The 15,675-nt window shown below is 36.8% G+C and overlaps 1 protein-coding gene across 11 annotated transcripts in view; it reads right to left on the bottom strand.

Moving 5' to 3' along the window:
* Positions 1-15,675, bottom strand: part of kn (EBF transcription factor knot) — a 91,523-nt gene that overhangs the window by 71,555 nt on the left and 4,293 nt on the right. For 10 of the 11 annotated variants that reach the window (XM_066293565.1, XM_066293573.1, XM_066293569.1 and 7 more), the window contains exons 2-3: positions 5,516-5,805; positions 1,698-1,851 (exon numbers count right to left, since the gene is read on the bottom strand). In XM_066293565.1, the coding sequence (XP_066149662.1) occupies positions 1,698-1,851; positions 5,516-5,643 (282 nt within the window). In that variant the 5' untranslated portion in view covers positions 5,644-5,805. Of the gene's footprint in view, positions 1-1,697; positions 1,852-5,515; positions 5,806-11,737; positions 11,982-15,675 lie in introns of those variants that run through there. The other variant, XM_066293567.1, reaches the window with a different exon arrangement.

Below are 15,675 nucleotides of genomic sequence, written 5' to 3'. Positions count from 1 at the left end.
TTGGCCAGTGTGCATCGCGTTTTAAAATTGAATCAGTTCCATCCGTATCATGTTTCCCTCCACCAAGAACATGGCAACGACATTGAAAAGCGGATGCAATTTTGTACTTGGGCAAGGGAAAAATTAGATTGGAATGAAAACTTTTTCTTCTATGTGTTATTTTCCGACGAATTCATTTACGAACCATGCTGAGGTAAGTTTCCGCGACATGCACTACTGGCTCTTTGACAATCCTGACTGGCTATCATACGTAGAACATCGAAGATTAATCAACTAATGTTTGGTTTAAATATTTAAAAGGAGAGAAATATCGTAGTTTTCCGTTACACGATCTACCGGCCAAAAAATGAATGGGACGTGATGGCCCAGGAACTGGCCATCCAGATTCCCCGATTTGACCCCATTAGACTTTTCTTGGGGATTATCTTAAAGAAGAAGTGTACGTTCAAATCCTAGTAACTTCGGACGATACGAAAAATCACGTCAGAGCAGCTTGTGAAGCAATCACTGAAGAAATGTTTAGCAATATTTAGAGATCACTTAACGTGAGAATTGAAATATGTTTCGATGCGGAAGGTCAATATTTTAATATTTAATTTTTTAAAATAATTCCGTTATGTTTTTTTGTAAATTTTTAGCATCTGTGAATTTTTATTTTCAATTAATAACATTTTCTTTTCGTAATTTAAGTCACGTGTTATTTTAAAAGTGCCGTTTCAATTTTTGTTGATATCTGGAAAATCAGAGGTGTTGGAATCAAACTTTTTTAACGAAAAATCCTTAATTTTTTCAGCTCTTTGCAAACTTACCAAAAAACGTGGGTCTTCCATGTAGAAAAAAAACAAACGGGGCTTGAAATGTCCTTTCAATGATCTTGAATGACAATTTGCTTACGTTGGACGTCCCCTTTCATGACAACCAATGTTTACTCGAAAGTTTTTGTTTTATCTAAATTTAGTTTCGTCACTGTAAATGACGCACCATGTATAAATAAGTTATTTGTTATGGAGGATTTTCAAAGAATTTCAGGGAGCTATTGATGATTGATTTTCGGAAATTTCTGAGAAACACTCTAAAGCTGGACCAACCCGTATGTGAACAAGGCTTTACCTCGAATAAAAAAAAATTAAAGAAATATTTCAGGTAAAATCTTTATCAGCTGCTGACGGTAAATGATCTGCATTGTCTGCCAAATGCGGCCGTAGTCCTATTCGACTCTTAGTCTACTATAGTCTTATCTTAGTCAAACATATCTCGATGTCTGGAACAATTGATGATGCAATATCTGTCGGTAGTCTGTATTAAATTACCACAGGTTCCTCTGGATAATTATGTCTTTTCAATAGTTCGAAGCGGACTTCAAACTGTCCTGTGGAAGTCACGGCTGGCGAAATCGGCCGTGTCGCAAGGCCAAACTGAGAATTAAAAATACTGAAGTCTCTCATGTAAATAAATTAATTACCACCTTGTAGCCCGTAGCGCAACTTCCGCCCTTAATTTGCCCTAATTATTTCCATGTCGTAAAACAAACACTCCATTTATTCGCACGAACAGCACTATTTTTCGTCCCCCTTGTTGCTTTTTAAAAGTCGGAAGATACGACTTTTTTTTCTTTTTTTTTTCGCCCATTCCGACACCCGAAACCTGATTCTCAGTGACTCACGTTTTCATATTCCTTGAAATGTTTTGATTCTTACCTGGTCCTTTTCAATGAAACCAATGAATGCGGTCCTTTCGATCTCGATAGGTTGGCCCGCTCTGTCGTACAGAGCTATCACAAAATGGAAGAAGTTGGATTTTCTTAAGTTGGATGGTGGCTGCTTCTCGAAATGAGCTCTGGCAACTGTGGACCTGAAAAATCATCCCTCTTAGGCAATGGAATTCGGAGTGGAGGGTCTGATGACTTTTTAATATACCGCATCGTTTACGGGGTGTCTCCCCGACGCGATATGCATAAATAAGCATAAAAAGACCATTACTAAATTAGTCCGAAGACACTCCTTGAAAATAATATTAATTGTTAATTCCGCCATGGAACGCCACTTGACGTTTCGGTCGTAATTGCTAACTTATCTCATGAAATCAAGCAATCAACAAATATATTCCTTTTAATGAATCAGGCCCATTAGGGGGCTGTCTATAGATTGAAGGGTGTATAAAACTATCTAGACGATAAGTCATTATCAGTGCCCATCAAAATATGTAAATTGCGACAAATTTATACAGGGCAAGGCACAAATACAAGTTTCTTCTTGCACTTAAATTGCTTTGAATTTGGCCTGCACATCCTGCAGTTTAAAGTTTATTATGTGGAACAAAATACTCAAGTTTCAAAGCCTAAATAGCACCGGAAGGGCAGAGGCTTGAGGATGCAACTTTATTCGCGCACTTAATGTAAAAGTTTGCCTTAGAATTTGCTAACTTTTCAATCATCTTAAGCTAATTTTGAAATCGATCTTCGAATGCTGAAGCTTAGAGCTGATTCTATCAAATAGAGTAGAGAAGATGTGAGTGTGATTCAGCATCTGAGAAAGACGTTGGAAGGCACCATAGAACTTTCACTAACTTTTCTAACATCTGCAAATAGTTTTTTATTTGCTCAACAAATGTTGAAGTTCGCAGTTGATTCTATGAAACAGAGGAGGTAAAATATTCAGGAGTTCGAAAGCTCCAGAAGGGGAACAATTTTAGCAACGAAATCCTATTTGACATTCAAGCTTAGGACAAAATCAGAATTCGGTAGACGAATGTTGGAACTCACTGGTGACTGCGTGAAACAGAAGAAGAAATGATTAGCGCGGCTCAAAGTCTGAGATTCGTTAGAGAAAGAAGATGTTCAAAAAATTGCTCTAAGATTTTTACCAACTTTTCCAATATTCGCAATTAATTTTTCTGAAATTCGCGACGTATTTCATGAAACGGTAGAGATAGAATTTTCAAAAATTTCCAATTTTCATAAGAGAAATATACCAACGATGGAATCTCATTTCCAAGGAAATTAAAAACCAAGTCGCAGTTGAATTTAGTCAACAAACATTAACTTTAACGTTGAATTTATACGTAATTTTATTTATAATAACATCAATTTATGAGCTGCGAAAGGTAAATAAATGTGAAGAGGCAATGTTGGTTGAACATCAATACAGGAATTTACTTGATTTACGATTGATGATTTTGTAACATTTATGGCTGTAAAGTTGTTCGTTATGAACTTTGTAATTCATTCTAAGGAACAGAAGTAAGAGAACATAGCAGAAGATCCACGCCTGAAGAACGGGGGAAAACCCCAACGAGGCAATGTTGTTTCAAATTTGGCCGCTGGATTTTCCAACTTTTCTATCAGAACTGAACGGCTTCGACTCATACAGCAATTGAAGGAACAGAAAAAAAGAGGAATTATGTGCGATACGACATAAAACAGAATAAATAGACGTTCACGAAACAATCATATATCAACTTTTCCGTCTTCCATTCTGAATATTTCAGACAATTTCCTTTTCATTCTTTAATAGCAACCGTTCGCCATGCAAACAGTAGAATTTATGATTCATTCTATGGAACAGAAGAGATGGAACGCGCTAGGGTTCATGAGCTTGAACAACTTAGAAAGCGAAAAACCTGGGCAGGATTTTATCAAATGGGCGATCGTTGGATAACTTCGAATTTATTCCGGAAATGAAGGAATTGACAGTTGATTCTATGGAGCCAGACTTATTCTACGCGGTAGCTTTGTCTTTTTGCAATTTAAGAAAACGTTAAAACTTCGAGAATCGGGAATTTAATTTGACTGAGATATCACCATGAAAGTCTTGGCCCGAAGGCTTTCGTCTGTACGCCCCTGTTCTTTATAGTTGTTTCTTTGAGTGTTCACAAGTCATGTTTGAGTTTTATCGCTTGATTAAGCCTCAAGTTAACGCGGTTTTTGCTTCAATTGTAAAGTTACAAATTCATCATTTTTCTAGTTTACAGTAGATTTAACTGCGAAAGCATTATAGGCGAAGCTTTCCGCCTGCGCCCCCCTGTTTCTCGAGGTAGTTTCTTGCATTCTTCAGAAGTTGTGAAATCCCCTCTCCAGTGCGATACGATCTTTTTCTTTATTCAATTTCTCTAGGATTTCAGCGAAATTTTACTACGAAGGACAGAGTTCTACTAAATTGAGCATAAAAACTGCGGCTTTTACATAACTGTTGATCCTTTTTCCGGGCTGGTCCGTCTCGCTATCCTCCGCAGGATTTCGGTCCTGCGAGTCCTGGCAGGACTGAAATATGCCCGTGTGCCCGGTGAATTATGCCCTCGCGATAATTTATACCAGCCCGTTAATGAAGGTGGTAAATGTTCGAGTTCGTTTGTTCCTATTAATTTTGTACACGCCGAAAAGGGAAAAAAGAATGCCTGGAAAGGGTCTTTTAGTGGCGTTCGCTCGAATTACGGCTCCTTCTTTTTTACAAACGACTGTTCCAGAGAATGTTTTTCTCTGAAACTGAAACAATAAATATTAATGAGCTATTCACACATGCTGCATTAACGGTACATCGATATCGCATGCCGGATCCTCCCCTTTTCAACGACCCCACACATATGGGCATCAAAAGGCCATTCTACAATGGCAGTCATAGAATTTCTAGATTCGAGATAAAATCACTGGCTACAATTAAATGTTATCGTTTAGCCATATGGACTTGTCGCATACTAAAGGGTTGCCAAGGGACGTCGTTGTGACGACTATTGTCCTTTTCACTGACCCTTAATGGTCTGGGTGACATTTAAAGCCCCATTAAGGGTTGGCCGGATTATACAAGTAAGGAATTTCGGATTGTAACCAAATTGGTTGCCAAATCTGCTCAGCTTTCTATAGATGAAAATTTTGCTTATTTTGTGGGTATTAAAGACGGGCTTTTTAAGGTCCTAAAACAATGACAAACGATCGATATTAAGGGCAATAAGTCTCGCATTTTGCGCCAACAAGGGCGTTATCGTTTCCGGCTTGATTACAAACCTATCATTGCCGATAGCGTTTATGTCCGGTTTTTATCACTATCCGATATCTAGGAAAGACCTAATTCATAGCAATATATCCCATCCAACCGCCCTTACTTCAAAATGCTCACTTAACAGATTTATTTAAAGTTTTTTATTTTAGCATCAGGTTAAATCAGCTTAGTCTTGGATGTTCAGGATTATGAATTAGTTCTGGCTAAACAGAAGTTGGTGATATTTTAAGAGGATCAATTTAAGACGTGCTCAAACTTTCGTGAGTTTGTTCAAGTTTATCACGTATCATGCCCCACTACGCTTCTGACGAATAAAACCGCATAAGCGATGCTGGATTTGTTACGGGTTAACCCTATAATCAACATCACGTGTACCCCCCCACATCTTATAGCTATAGTTCCAAAGAAATAGAGATACGGGACGTGTAAAAGTAACCGGCCTTTAAATTCACCAAAAACTCCTCCCGAACTCTCTCACAGTTTACGAGACACCCTTTATCAATACCTAATTACGAAAAGCTTACCCATTCTGATCAGTAATTCCACCCTGCATCCACCCTCTCGTGAGGGGTTCCTCTTTGAGGCTGGGCCCTCTGGGTTGGTGATGGTGCAACCCAGCGCCCGAGTCCTGATGGTGATGCAAGCCGAACATGAGCCCGGCCCCAGTGCGTGTGGGGGTGGCCCCGGGGGGGTACAGTTTGCGACCCCAGGCCGCAGCTGCGTCCAGTTCCAGACTCAATGTCGGCCACGGAGAAGGCGTCGGAACGCCGGGGGTGGCTTCGTCTGAACGCGTGGTGGAGCCGTTTGGAGCACCCTGTAATGAATCAGATACTCGGGTGAATTAGGGGTAACTGTAGGATTTTATTTAATTTTATACGGTAGTGAGATTTGAAATTTTTACCTTCCAGTCAAATACAAGAAGTTACCAAATGTAATATGAAATATAATGATATATAAAATAATGAAATAAGTAATAAAAAACTAATATTTTGTTAGGTAAAGGTAAATTTAAACTAAACATTCCTGAAATGAAATTATAATATTGCATTCCAAGGAAACTCTTTTTATACAGGGGGTCAAAAAAATTTCAAATCACTAAACATCCGAATATTTTTTTAAAACGGTTTGTTGCTCACAAAACTCAAAAATATAACAGAGCATTAATGACACATTCTCATGACATTGACGTTTATTTTTAGTGACACCTGTCAAAACTGTCTTTAATATTTCTTTTCCATTATGCAGTATTCCTGAAAGTGCCTTCAAAGGTGAAAGTTATTTCTTCTCAGATATACGTTCCAAAATATTACACATGAGAGCAATGATTGAACATGTTGAGCTTTATGTCTCTAACACCGTAAATTTTCAGCATTTCAGCGCCATTGATATTGTATTACCAACAGTACAATACCTCCTTAGTGTTTCTATACAATAATTTTCGTGAAGCGTGCCGCAAGAATTTTGCTTATAATAATTTAATGTAATTCAAATTTCTCACAGGAATCACATAAAAGCATTATGTAACATAACCTGGAATTATAAAAATTAACTTAGTGCTTTATATTATTATGTTATTATTATGCAAGATGGCACCAATTATCTCCTATTGAAGTGGTATGTAATTGCACATCAATGGCGACGTATTGATGATGTGCCAACAAAGGTTCATTGATTTAACTATATGCGTGTCATGTTTTTCACTAAAATTTTAACTTCGACAATAAAGAATTAGTATCGCTTTAAATCCTTTATTTGGTGAAAAGCTGAATGATTAGATCAGTAGTGTTTTTATACTAGATGTAGCAAGTGTTTTACAAACACAATATTTCGTTTTTGCTCGCTTTATAAGGAAACTTTACTGTTATCAATATATCAATATACAGGATGTTTCACAACTATGGAATCAAACTTCTAGGGATTGTTTAGTGCAACAATAGAAGACGTTTAAGCATAAGAACCCATGTGCGGAAATGCCTCCCTATGGTGCTACAGCCTTATGGCGCTTTTATACAGTTTTACGCAAGAATGGTTTTTTATCGAACTTTGGTACGTTGTATTTTAATTTGTTTGTACAAAATAACACTACAGTAATTATTCAAAATCTATTTGGATTTAATATTAAGTAAATGAATCGTCAGTTCGGACAACACTGAATCGGCAGAGGTGGTCCGGCTAAGTGGCCCCTTAGGTGACTCGGTCTAACATCTTTTGATTTTTTTCTATGCGGACACGTAGTCTCTGGTTTGTAAAACGCCAGTGGAAACGTAGAAAGATCTGATTACGCAAATCACTGCAGCATCTGAAGTCCATGAAAACAATTATCAAATTTTTAGCCAAGGCCGCAAAAACCATGCACGTCGTTTAAACAGGGACGGTGATATTCAAGGAAAACTGAACTAACTTGAATAATTACTTTAATATTATTTTGTACAAATAAATTAAAATCAAACCTGCTAAAACTTGGTAAAGACATTTTTGCACATAACTGCCTTCAAGCTAGCGCCTTAGAGAGACAGTTGCTGACACGGATTCGTATACTCACATATCTTTTTCTGTTGCACTGAACGCTCCAAGAAGTTTAATCCCATAGTTCTGAAATACCCTGCATATGCTATCAATAATAATGATCAAACTGACTCGTTATCTTGTAATCCCACAGGTGTCAAATGCTTACTTGCAGAAGTAGGACGAGTAATTTTTTTAAAAGATTTTTGTCTAATAATTTCAAATAAATAAAAATAAATATGGCTACTCAAGATTTGGAAATTAACCAAATACAGGTGCCTTCTCCTTTTCCACATTGTCGGCAAATTCTAGCGGGTGTTTGTGACGTAAAACCTCTTATTTCAACCCTTTATTCACCCCGCGAATCCGTCAATTGAAGTTTCTTGATATCGAGATCGCAATGAGCGCCTCGATTTTAAAACACCTCCAAAATGGTGGAGAGAGATTTTAAAAATACACATATATGTATATATATTTATTTCCACCATTTTGAAGGTCCTCTAAAATTAAGGCGGTCATTGCAAATATTTGGAAAATGGTAAGTGTTATAAGAATTCTTTCTTCCTCTTCTCTTCTTTGAGGACTTTTTCTGGAGTATGTTTCCACTAAAATGACTTGATTAGATTTTAGAGGCTGAAAATTAAAAATGCTGGCTTATCATGGGCTGATAAGTTTTAATACCTGCACTTGTTCGAACTTGAGGCTTACTTTTTCTTCTATGTAGTCCATCAACTCTAGAAGACAAAAGTGCTTGTAAAAAATGGAAGAAAATAATATTTTTTACATTTAAAAATAATTAAGTCCAACAAACAACTTAATGCAAGAAAAGTGATTTTTTTTTAAGATTCGTCAAAATGTGCCTCTAACTTTAATCTCAAATAAGTGCGTGTTATATCTGATTTTGAATAAACATCTTTGAGTTCACTTTAAAAAAATTACTCCGTTTACCGTTGATCATGGATCCTCAATTGAGGAGCTTCGAAAATGCCATTTTAGATTCGTTCGATTGACAAGATAATATAACTTAAAAAAAAAAAATTTACTCCCCCCGCCCAATCAGTACGAGTTAAATCAAATTTTAAATATAAACCCGTTTGATTTTACTTCAAAAACTCACGCCGTATATTTATTGTCGATCTTTATTTACTAAAAAAATTTGCAAATGCAATTTGTGCAAATAAAATTTAAAAATCGCGGAAACAAGAATTGCAATTCCGATTGCGAATACTTAGAGCGGTTGTGGAATGATTAATTTTATGTGATTTTTTTTAACGGCATTCGTGTATGAATTCCGGAGATATCAGAGCTCAAAATTTGAAATCTGGTAAAACGCAACTCCGTTACGTGGGAAATTTTTTTGATTTTTTTTTTAAATAGAGTGAAATGCGATTAGACAGAATAACTACGTTGGTTATAACGACAAGTCGCGGATAGCGACGGAAATCCGAAAGTTTGGTTGGATTTGCATTTACCCCATTGTAAAACTGTCGCTTTTAACGTTCGCAAAAAAGACATTTCCGGTTATTTGCTAGCTGGATATAACAAAGTTTCGGCATATACAATAATATAGTAAGTGTTGCATAAAATCGACACTGTCGGAATATTTTTAAAAATTATTCAGAGTGACTGACATTTTCTAAAAAAGTGCTGTCTTCTGGACAAATACCAAAAAAACGTCTTTTTAGTATCCTATTTTGACACACCTATGTATTGTTGTGGTTTTTTTGCGATTTCTGTGCAAAGCTGTTAAATACTGCTTTTTAATAAGTTTCGGTCTCTTTTTGCGAAATTCCTAATTGAATGCCGGGAGTGTCGACTTTATATTGCAATTACTATAAAGACACAAAGACAATTTTTTGAATAATTTATGACACTAAGTAACTAAAACTGCGACAAAGGGGTTTGTTGATTTAAGTTATAGAACCTGAGTCTTTTGTGTCGATAATTCCATTTATGTTTTGCGTCGTTAATTGGCTTAAAAAAATTAATTTTTTATAAAAGAGTATAAAAAGAATCGGAATTATCGGAAAAATTCCTGAGTTATCAACGAGGACTATATAAATTAGGGAGTATGTTCATTGCATGTATTTAGCTTGTTTGCGTTATTTTAATTTTGTAGTGTTTTAAGAAATAATTTCAAGAAAAAGAAAAGTTTTGTCTATTAAGGAGAAAAGTATGAATGAGGGAGCGATAAAGAATACGTTTAATCAAAATTTTTACCAAAGAAAAAACTTAAATTATCCAATCATGGAAATATTGCTCAGGTATCATTTAAGTGGTTTAAAAAGGAAAGAAGTAAAGGAGTAGCAATTAGTGACCCAATAATATAGGAAAAAGTGGAACAATTTGCCAAAATAATAAATAAAGTGTCGAAATGTAAATGCTTAGAAACTTGGCCTAAACGCTTCTGACCAAGACATAATATTGTTTATAGAAAAGTTAATCGTAAATCTGCCAGTATACCAGCTGCAGTGGCAGAAAACTCGTTCAAAACTGTCTGGCCAGAAATTCGAAAAAATGACCAGCATGACGATATTTTTAACACAGATGAAATAGGTCTTCTCTACAAAATGCCTCCGAAGAAAACATCGAAATCGAAAGGAAAAAAGTGCACAGGTGGAAAATATTTAAGGAATGAGTTACTCTTTTTGTTGCTATCAATATGGCAAGATGAGACAAACGTAACTTGATGGTTATTGGAAAATCACAAAACTCTTGTCATTTAACGAATATTAAGTGGTTACCTGTGTGTTTTTAATAAAAAACCATGGATGACATCACACTTATTTTGTAAAAAATTTGCTAGACTAGGACACAGAATTGAGAAAAAAAATTGCATTTAGTAGATAATTTGCCAAACGCACCTAAAAATGCAAAATTTAGAGAATGTTAACGTTAAATATCTCCCACCAAGTACCAAATCAGTTCTGCACCCGATTGACCTAAGTATCATGAAATCAATGGAAGTTGAATTTAGAAAATTCTAACTAATAAATATTACTGAAAACAAAAAGCATCCTATTAAAGTTTTAGATACAATATCAATGATTTCTAAAACATGGATCAAGGTATGACCCAAAAGAACCATGAATTATATTACATCTGCAGGTTTACGACTAGCACCAGTAGCTGATTGCTTCAAAATGGAGGACGATCTTCTTTTAGCTGAGATGGCAAGAAGAATGATCTTGAAAAAGAAAATGATGCACCTCTTGTATTATAAAATAAACCCTCACATTGTCAGATGAATTATGGACTGATTTTGTAAATGTTGACCTTGCCTGGGAAACAAACTGTGCTTTATCTCACTAGCAAATCGTAACCGAAGTGGTCACCATTCAAGATGAGAGTGATGAAGACTCTGAGGGTGGTAAAGATTTTAAGCTACCATCAATTGTAAAAGCCCTACAACCTTGAACAGTTTATAAAAGTTAACAGGTAATGAAATCAGGTCCATAAAGAAAAAAATTCAATTGATTTATTTTAACTTACGTTGCAAACAGCAAACAAAAATTACAGAATATTTGAATAAATAATGCGTTTTTACAACACATACATAAATATAAATAAGTTACAAGTTGTATTAAATTATTTACGTTTTATCATTTATTTTCTATAGTTTTAATTTTTTAAATAAATTTTTTCATAAAAAAAAACAAATCGTGATTTAAGGACGACAAGATATAACAACCCTTTTACTCGGCCCCCTCACCGTCATTGCATTCGGCTTTCACTATATATAAGACCTCAATTGACGTACTGGGATCTTCGGGATGTAATATGATAATTTTATAGACACAAAATGGTGAATGCTATATTTTTCACAATGAATGGTCCATAATGTACAGGAAGTCTCACAAAATCAAACGCATCATCTTTAATTTTACGTTTGAAACATGACAAGAAATGTGTCGTTACTTCCCCATTTCGGAATTTTATATAAATAATTAAATATGTAAATAAATGTTTTCGTGCCGCTTGTTACAATTTTTTTTATTTTTCTACGTTTACTTAATTATTAAACGGACGATTTTGCACTATCTAGACACCTGGTTTTTCTGGCTGCTTGTTTACACGAAAATGTTTTCATAGAATTTCTAATTATGAATGATGGAAATTAATAAATTACTTATTTTGCTCCCAGTATACTGAATATTTATCAAAAAGTGTCTTCTTTTTACTAGGCAGACACGAAAAACCTCCAAGGTCCATTCCCTCCATGTGCAGCTGAAAGCACTTACCTAGGTCAACAAAAAATTCCCAAAGTCCAAGAAAAATTCCTGACACTGAGGAGCTCTTTTACGGAAATCTAAGAATATCGAAGCACCCACGTTACACAATAGGCACCGATTTTTTTATCCCGGAAAACGTCTCGCGATACAAAGCGGTCTCCAGAGCGACAGCACTGATGATGTCAAATGTCCCGAAAGACTCCCGATTTGCTCCCTCGCGAGAGACATCCAAATCGCTACTGCTAACCTCAAGTTTCGCCTGCTACTACCGCTCTCCCTAGGGAGGAGCGACGATCCCAGCTCTCTCCTGCTCCGCTCCTCCTCCCGCTGTCCCCTCGCTCCACCGTGGGGAAAGCGACCAATGAGTAAGGCCAACGCCAGCTGCCCAGCGCCAATTGCTCCGTCAGGATGCAGAAAGGGCGTGTTCTCAGCTTTTTGGGGGATAGACTCGCTGCCGAGGTGAAGGGAGAAGGGGGCGTATGAAGTCGGTGGCGCTAACTGGGGAAAAACTGGGGAAATTTGGGGGATGATGTGCAGAAGTGCAGAGTTCGCTATTTTGGGGAAACTGGGATATGGAGAGAGAGCGGAAGCTTGGCGTGGAAGTGGCGACGCGTAGGTGCGAGAGTGCTAAGTTCGGGAGGCTGTGTTGGGGATTATCGAATATGCCGCGATCGAATGCTGGTTTAACTGAATTTATTGGTATGTTGCAGTCATTCCAAAACCTGAGGATGAGATCCGAATCGAAAAATAAGTTTACGCTTATGAATGGCAAAAACGATAATTTCCGAAAAGGGTCAACGACGATCAAACATTTTAAACCCCCCAAAGAGCTTTTATCATTATCTGTATAATTCTTGGAAATTGTATGAGTTCCGAAAAATCCTCTAGTTTAGCCTTGGAAAGTCAAGAATTTAGGGCCATCAAGAGCGCATTTTATTGCTACTTTATTACTAAATTAAGAAATGGTTGTCGGTTAACCGCTAGGGTCGATGACCATTTCGGAACTGTGGCAAATAAAATTCAGTTACCGCCTAAGCGCAAAAATTAAGTAGCTGTTTGATAATTGCAATGATTACTAACTGAAGTCGTTGGTTAATGTTTTTTAACCGTATTTGAGGCTCAAGTTCATAATTTAATTTCAGGAAAACGACATTTTAAGTTGTTATGGAGTTCATGTTTACCTTTGCCTCGTTCAAACGTTTATTCTTAATTACTTATGAAAACGGTTTATACACGTCACTTATCGAACTGAAAAATGCGACATTTTAAACCTTATTGGAAAGAAGCTGCTCTGAATCAAAATGCGTAATGCTTCTTTCGCACCCTCTAATATGTCACATAGGTGTGTTTGCTCCATGCTTCAGCTACAACTGATGCATCTCTTGTTTGCTTTAGTAAAGATAATATTGCACAAAACGCATTACCGCATTAGTAAAAAATTCTTCCTGTTTTTTTAAATATCTCTTTACTACGATGAAGCGATGTCATGAGTATTTGTGCCACTTTAGAGTGGCAGAGTAAAGTCGTTTCTACGTAAACGGAGCTAATCGACTAACACTTTGTTTCAGTAATATTTGACAGTAAGATTAACGAAACTGCTACTTAAGTAATCTTAAAACGCATTATTGCGACGATGAATTAGTCGATGCGGCAAGATGTTGAGAAGACCATCTGGAGCGTTGAGCATACCAGCTCCATGGGAACCAAACGTAATCTGGGTAAGTAGATGTTTGTTCAAGTTAGTTCCGGTATTGTTAATCTGCTTTTACTGACGCCCTTGTGCGTCATGCTTCATTAGAGCATGATGAGGTGGCCTTAGTCTTGAGCAATCGTGAGTGTTTCAGTCGGTATCACTTGAGAGTTTATTCCTCTTGATTCCGTACTGTTTTTACGGAAATAAGAAAATCGTGCTTCAAAACCCAAATGAACATCGTTGCATTTTATCAGAGGCTGCCAAATGGGAATTCTGATTTAACAAGCGATGTTAAAATGGGGTATTTAAAGGGTTTTTACCTGCTTACAGCTATGCGTAATTAATAGCAAAATTCGGCAACTTGTGTGTTTCTAAAATTACGAATAAGTAAAAAAGTCCTTTCTTTGAAAATGGGTGTAAATAAATCAGCTTTAAGGTATCTTTAAACTAGCGATAGTTAGATTTCACTGAAAGCTAAAAATAAAAATCGGCACTCAAATTTCATACGACAAAACAACAATATTAAGGGAATCCAGTGAAAATGTTGCTTGTGCTTCCAAGGTCCTTATTGCATGTAAGTTATGCTTAACTGAGGGCCACCGGGGCTAGACATTCGACTCTTAGATTTGTCTGAAAATTGGCGAACTATAAGAAACCAAAGAGAAATTGTTAGGTAGTGCATCAAAAAATTGTCCATTAGGAGTCTTTAACCCAGCTCTAATCAGTCTTGACTGACAACTAAAGGTGATTAGATATTCCGTCTTCGAATTGCAGCTAAAAAACCGAAATTACACGGCAATTTAAGGCTGAATCTGTAATACGAATTACTACATCTAAAAGTCGATTCTCCTTCCGAGAGTCTTCATAGTGAAGTTGCTAAACTGAAAGTTACGTAAATTCATCCGAAAATTCTTTAAGTCCTAAGAAACCAAAGGTGAATTGTTGTGGGTACGTGGGCCAATTACCTATAAGCAATCTTGGATGTAGATTGAGTTAACCGAGAGTTAAAGGTGGATCAAGCATTCGCCACTCGAGCATAACTGGAAACGAAGAAATTCTTGAGGATTTGAATCTTGAAGTTTTATCTTCCATTTTAGTGCTGACAAATCTCTGTCTAAGTAAGTTTGCCGAACAGCGGAAGAACGGCACCTCTAGTAACCGGAATCAACCGGTAAGTTTGTGTCTGGGTTTCCATGGAAACTACCTTGTTACCAGCGCCTATTTCGACCTATTTGGCCGTGAGGTTATCGCTACAGTTGAGCTAAGATACTCCCGTTTCGAATACAAATGCAAATAGGCAATATGGCCTAGGGAACCTAGAGCAGTTTTTGATTTAAATTACTGAAGGCTAATGAATTTTCTTTTAATATTAAAAAGACAAATATGTCCTCTTTCAACGACCCTTTGTGTCTCCCACAATTTCCACGATCCGCACGTTGAGGGCAGAATTTGGGGCAGCCTGTATGTATGTGTATATATGTGATCTGGTCATGAAGCAACTTAAACGACTCGGTTTTACACCCAAAACGAAAGTCGACCTATTAATAAACCTTCCTAGTTAACACCCCGAATCAAAACTACCCATCGAAGCATATAAATCACACAATGGACCGTGTTTGACTTGCTCGAACGCACGATTTCCTATCCATAAACAAAAATAATGACACTTGAAATTCGTAGTCAGATGGCTTTAAATTGGCATCGCCACTGCGGGTAAAAATAAAAGGGTAAACAGCACGATAAATCACCTGTCATAATGACAGTCGAAGGCAAAGTGCCAAGGATTAATTGCGCCGGTTACCGTAAGGTGGACAGAGGGGGTGCGCATATGGCTATAGTGCGTCACGCCTGGTTGCGCGGGGTTGGGGTGGGTCCATTCTTTGTCAACTCTACAGTTGTTTGTTGATGCTTGTCTCTGCGGTTTGTGATAGGGGCGCAGTCGAGATTATTGGGGTTTGGCTTTCATTAAATTCCCTTTCAAAATTTTTTTAATTCTGTGTTCCCGTGAAGTTCGGAAAAAAATGAAAATTTTCGGAATTTCGACGACTATATTTCGTATAAACACTGAAATCCATTGGGCGTTTCCAAAAAATTTGTCGCAACGAAAACTTCGATAATTTTTCGTTGATTTATTGAGGCTTAAAAGCATATCTGTCCCGTTTATTACGAAAAACTCTTAAAATTAAAATAGGCATTTTCACATTTTAAAGCAAGGACGTCCTCTAAGGGATTAAAGAAATAGTCAAATGAACTA

This window comes from Euwallacea fornicatus, chromosome 19 (assembly GCF_040115645.1).
Source record: "Euwallacea fornicatus isolate EFF26 chromosome 19, ASM4011564v1, whole genome shotgun sequence".
In the NCBI taxonomy this organism is placed as follows: Eukaryota; Metazoa; Arthropoda; class Insecta; order Coleoptera; family Curculionidae; genus Euwallacea; species Euwallacea fornicatus.
Note: the sequence above shows the minus strand (reverse complement) of the source record. Positions and strands in the feature narration are given on the sequence as shown.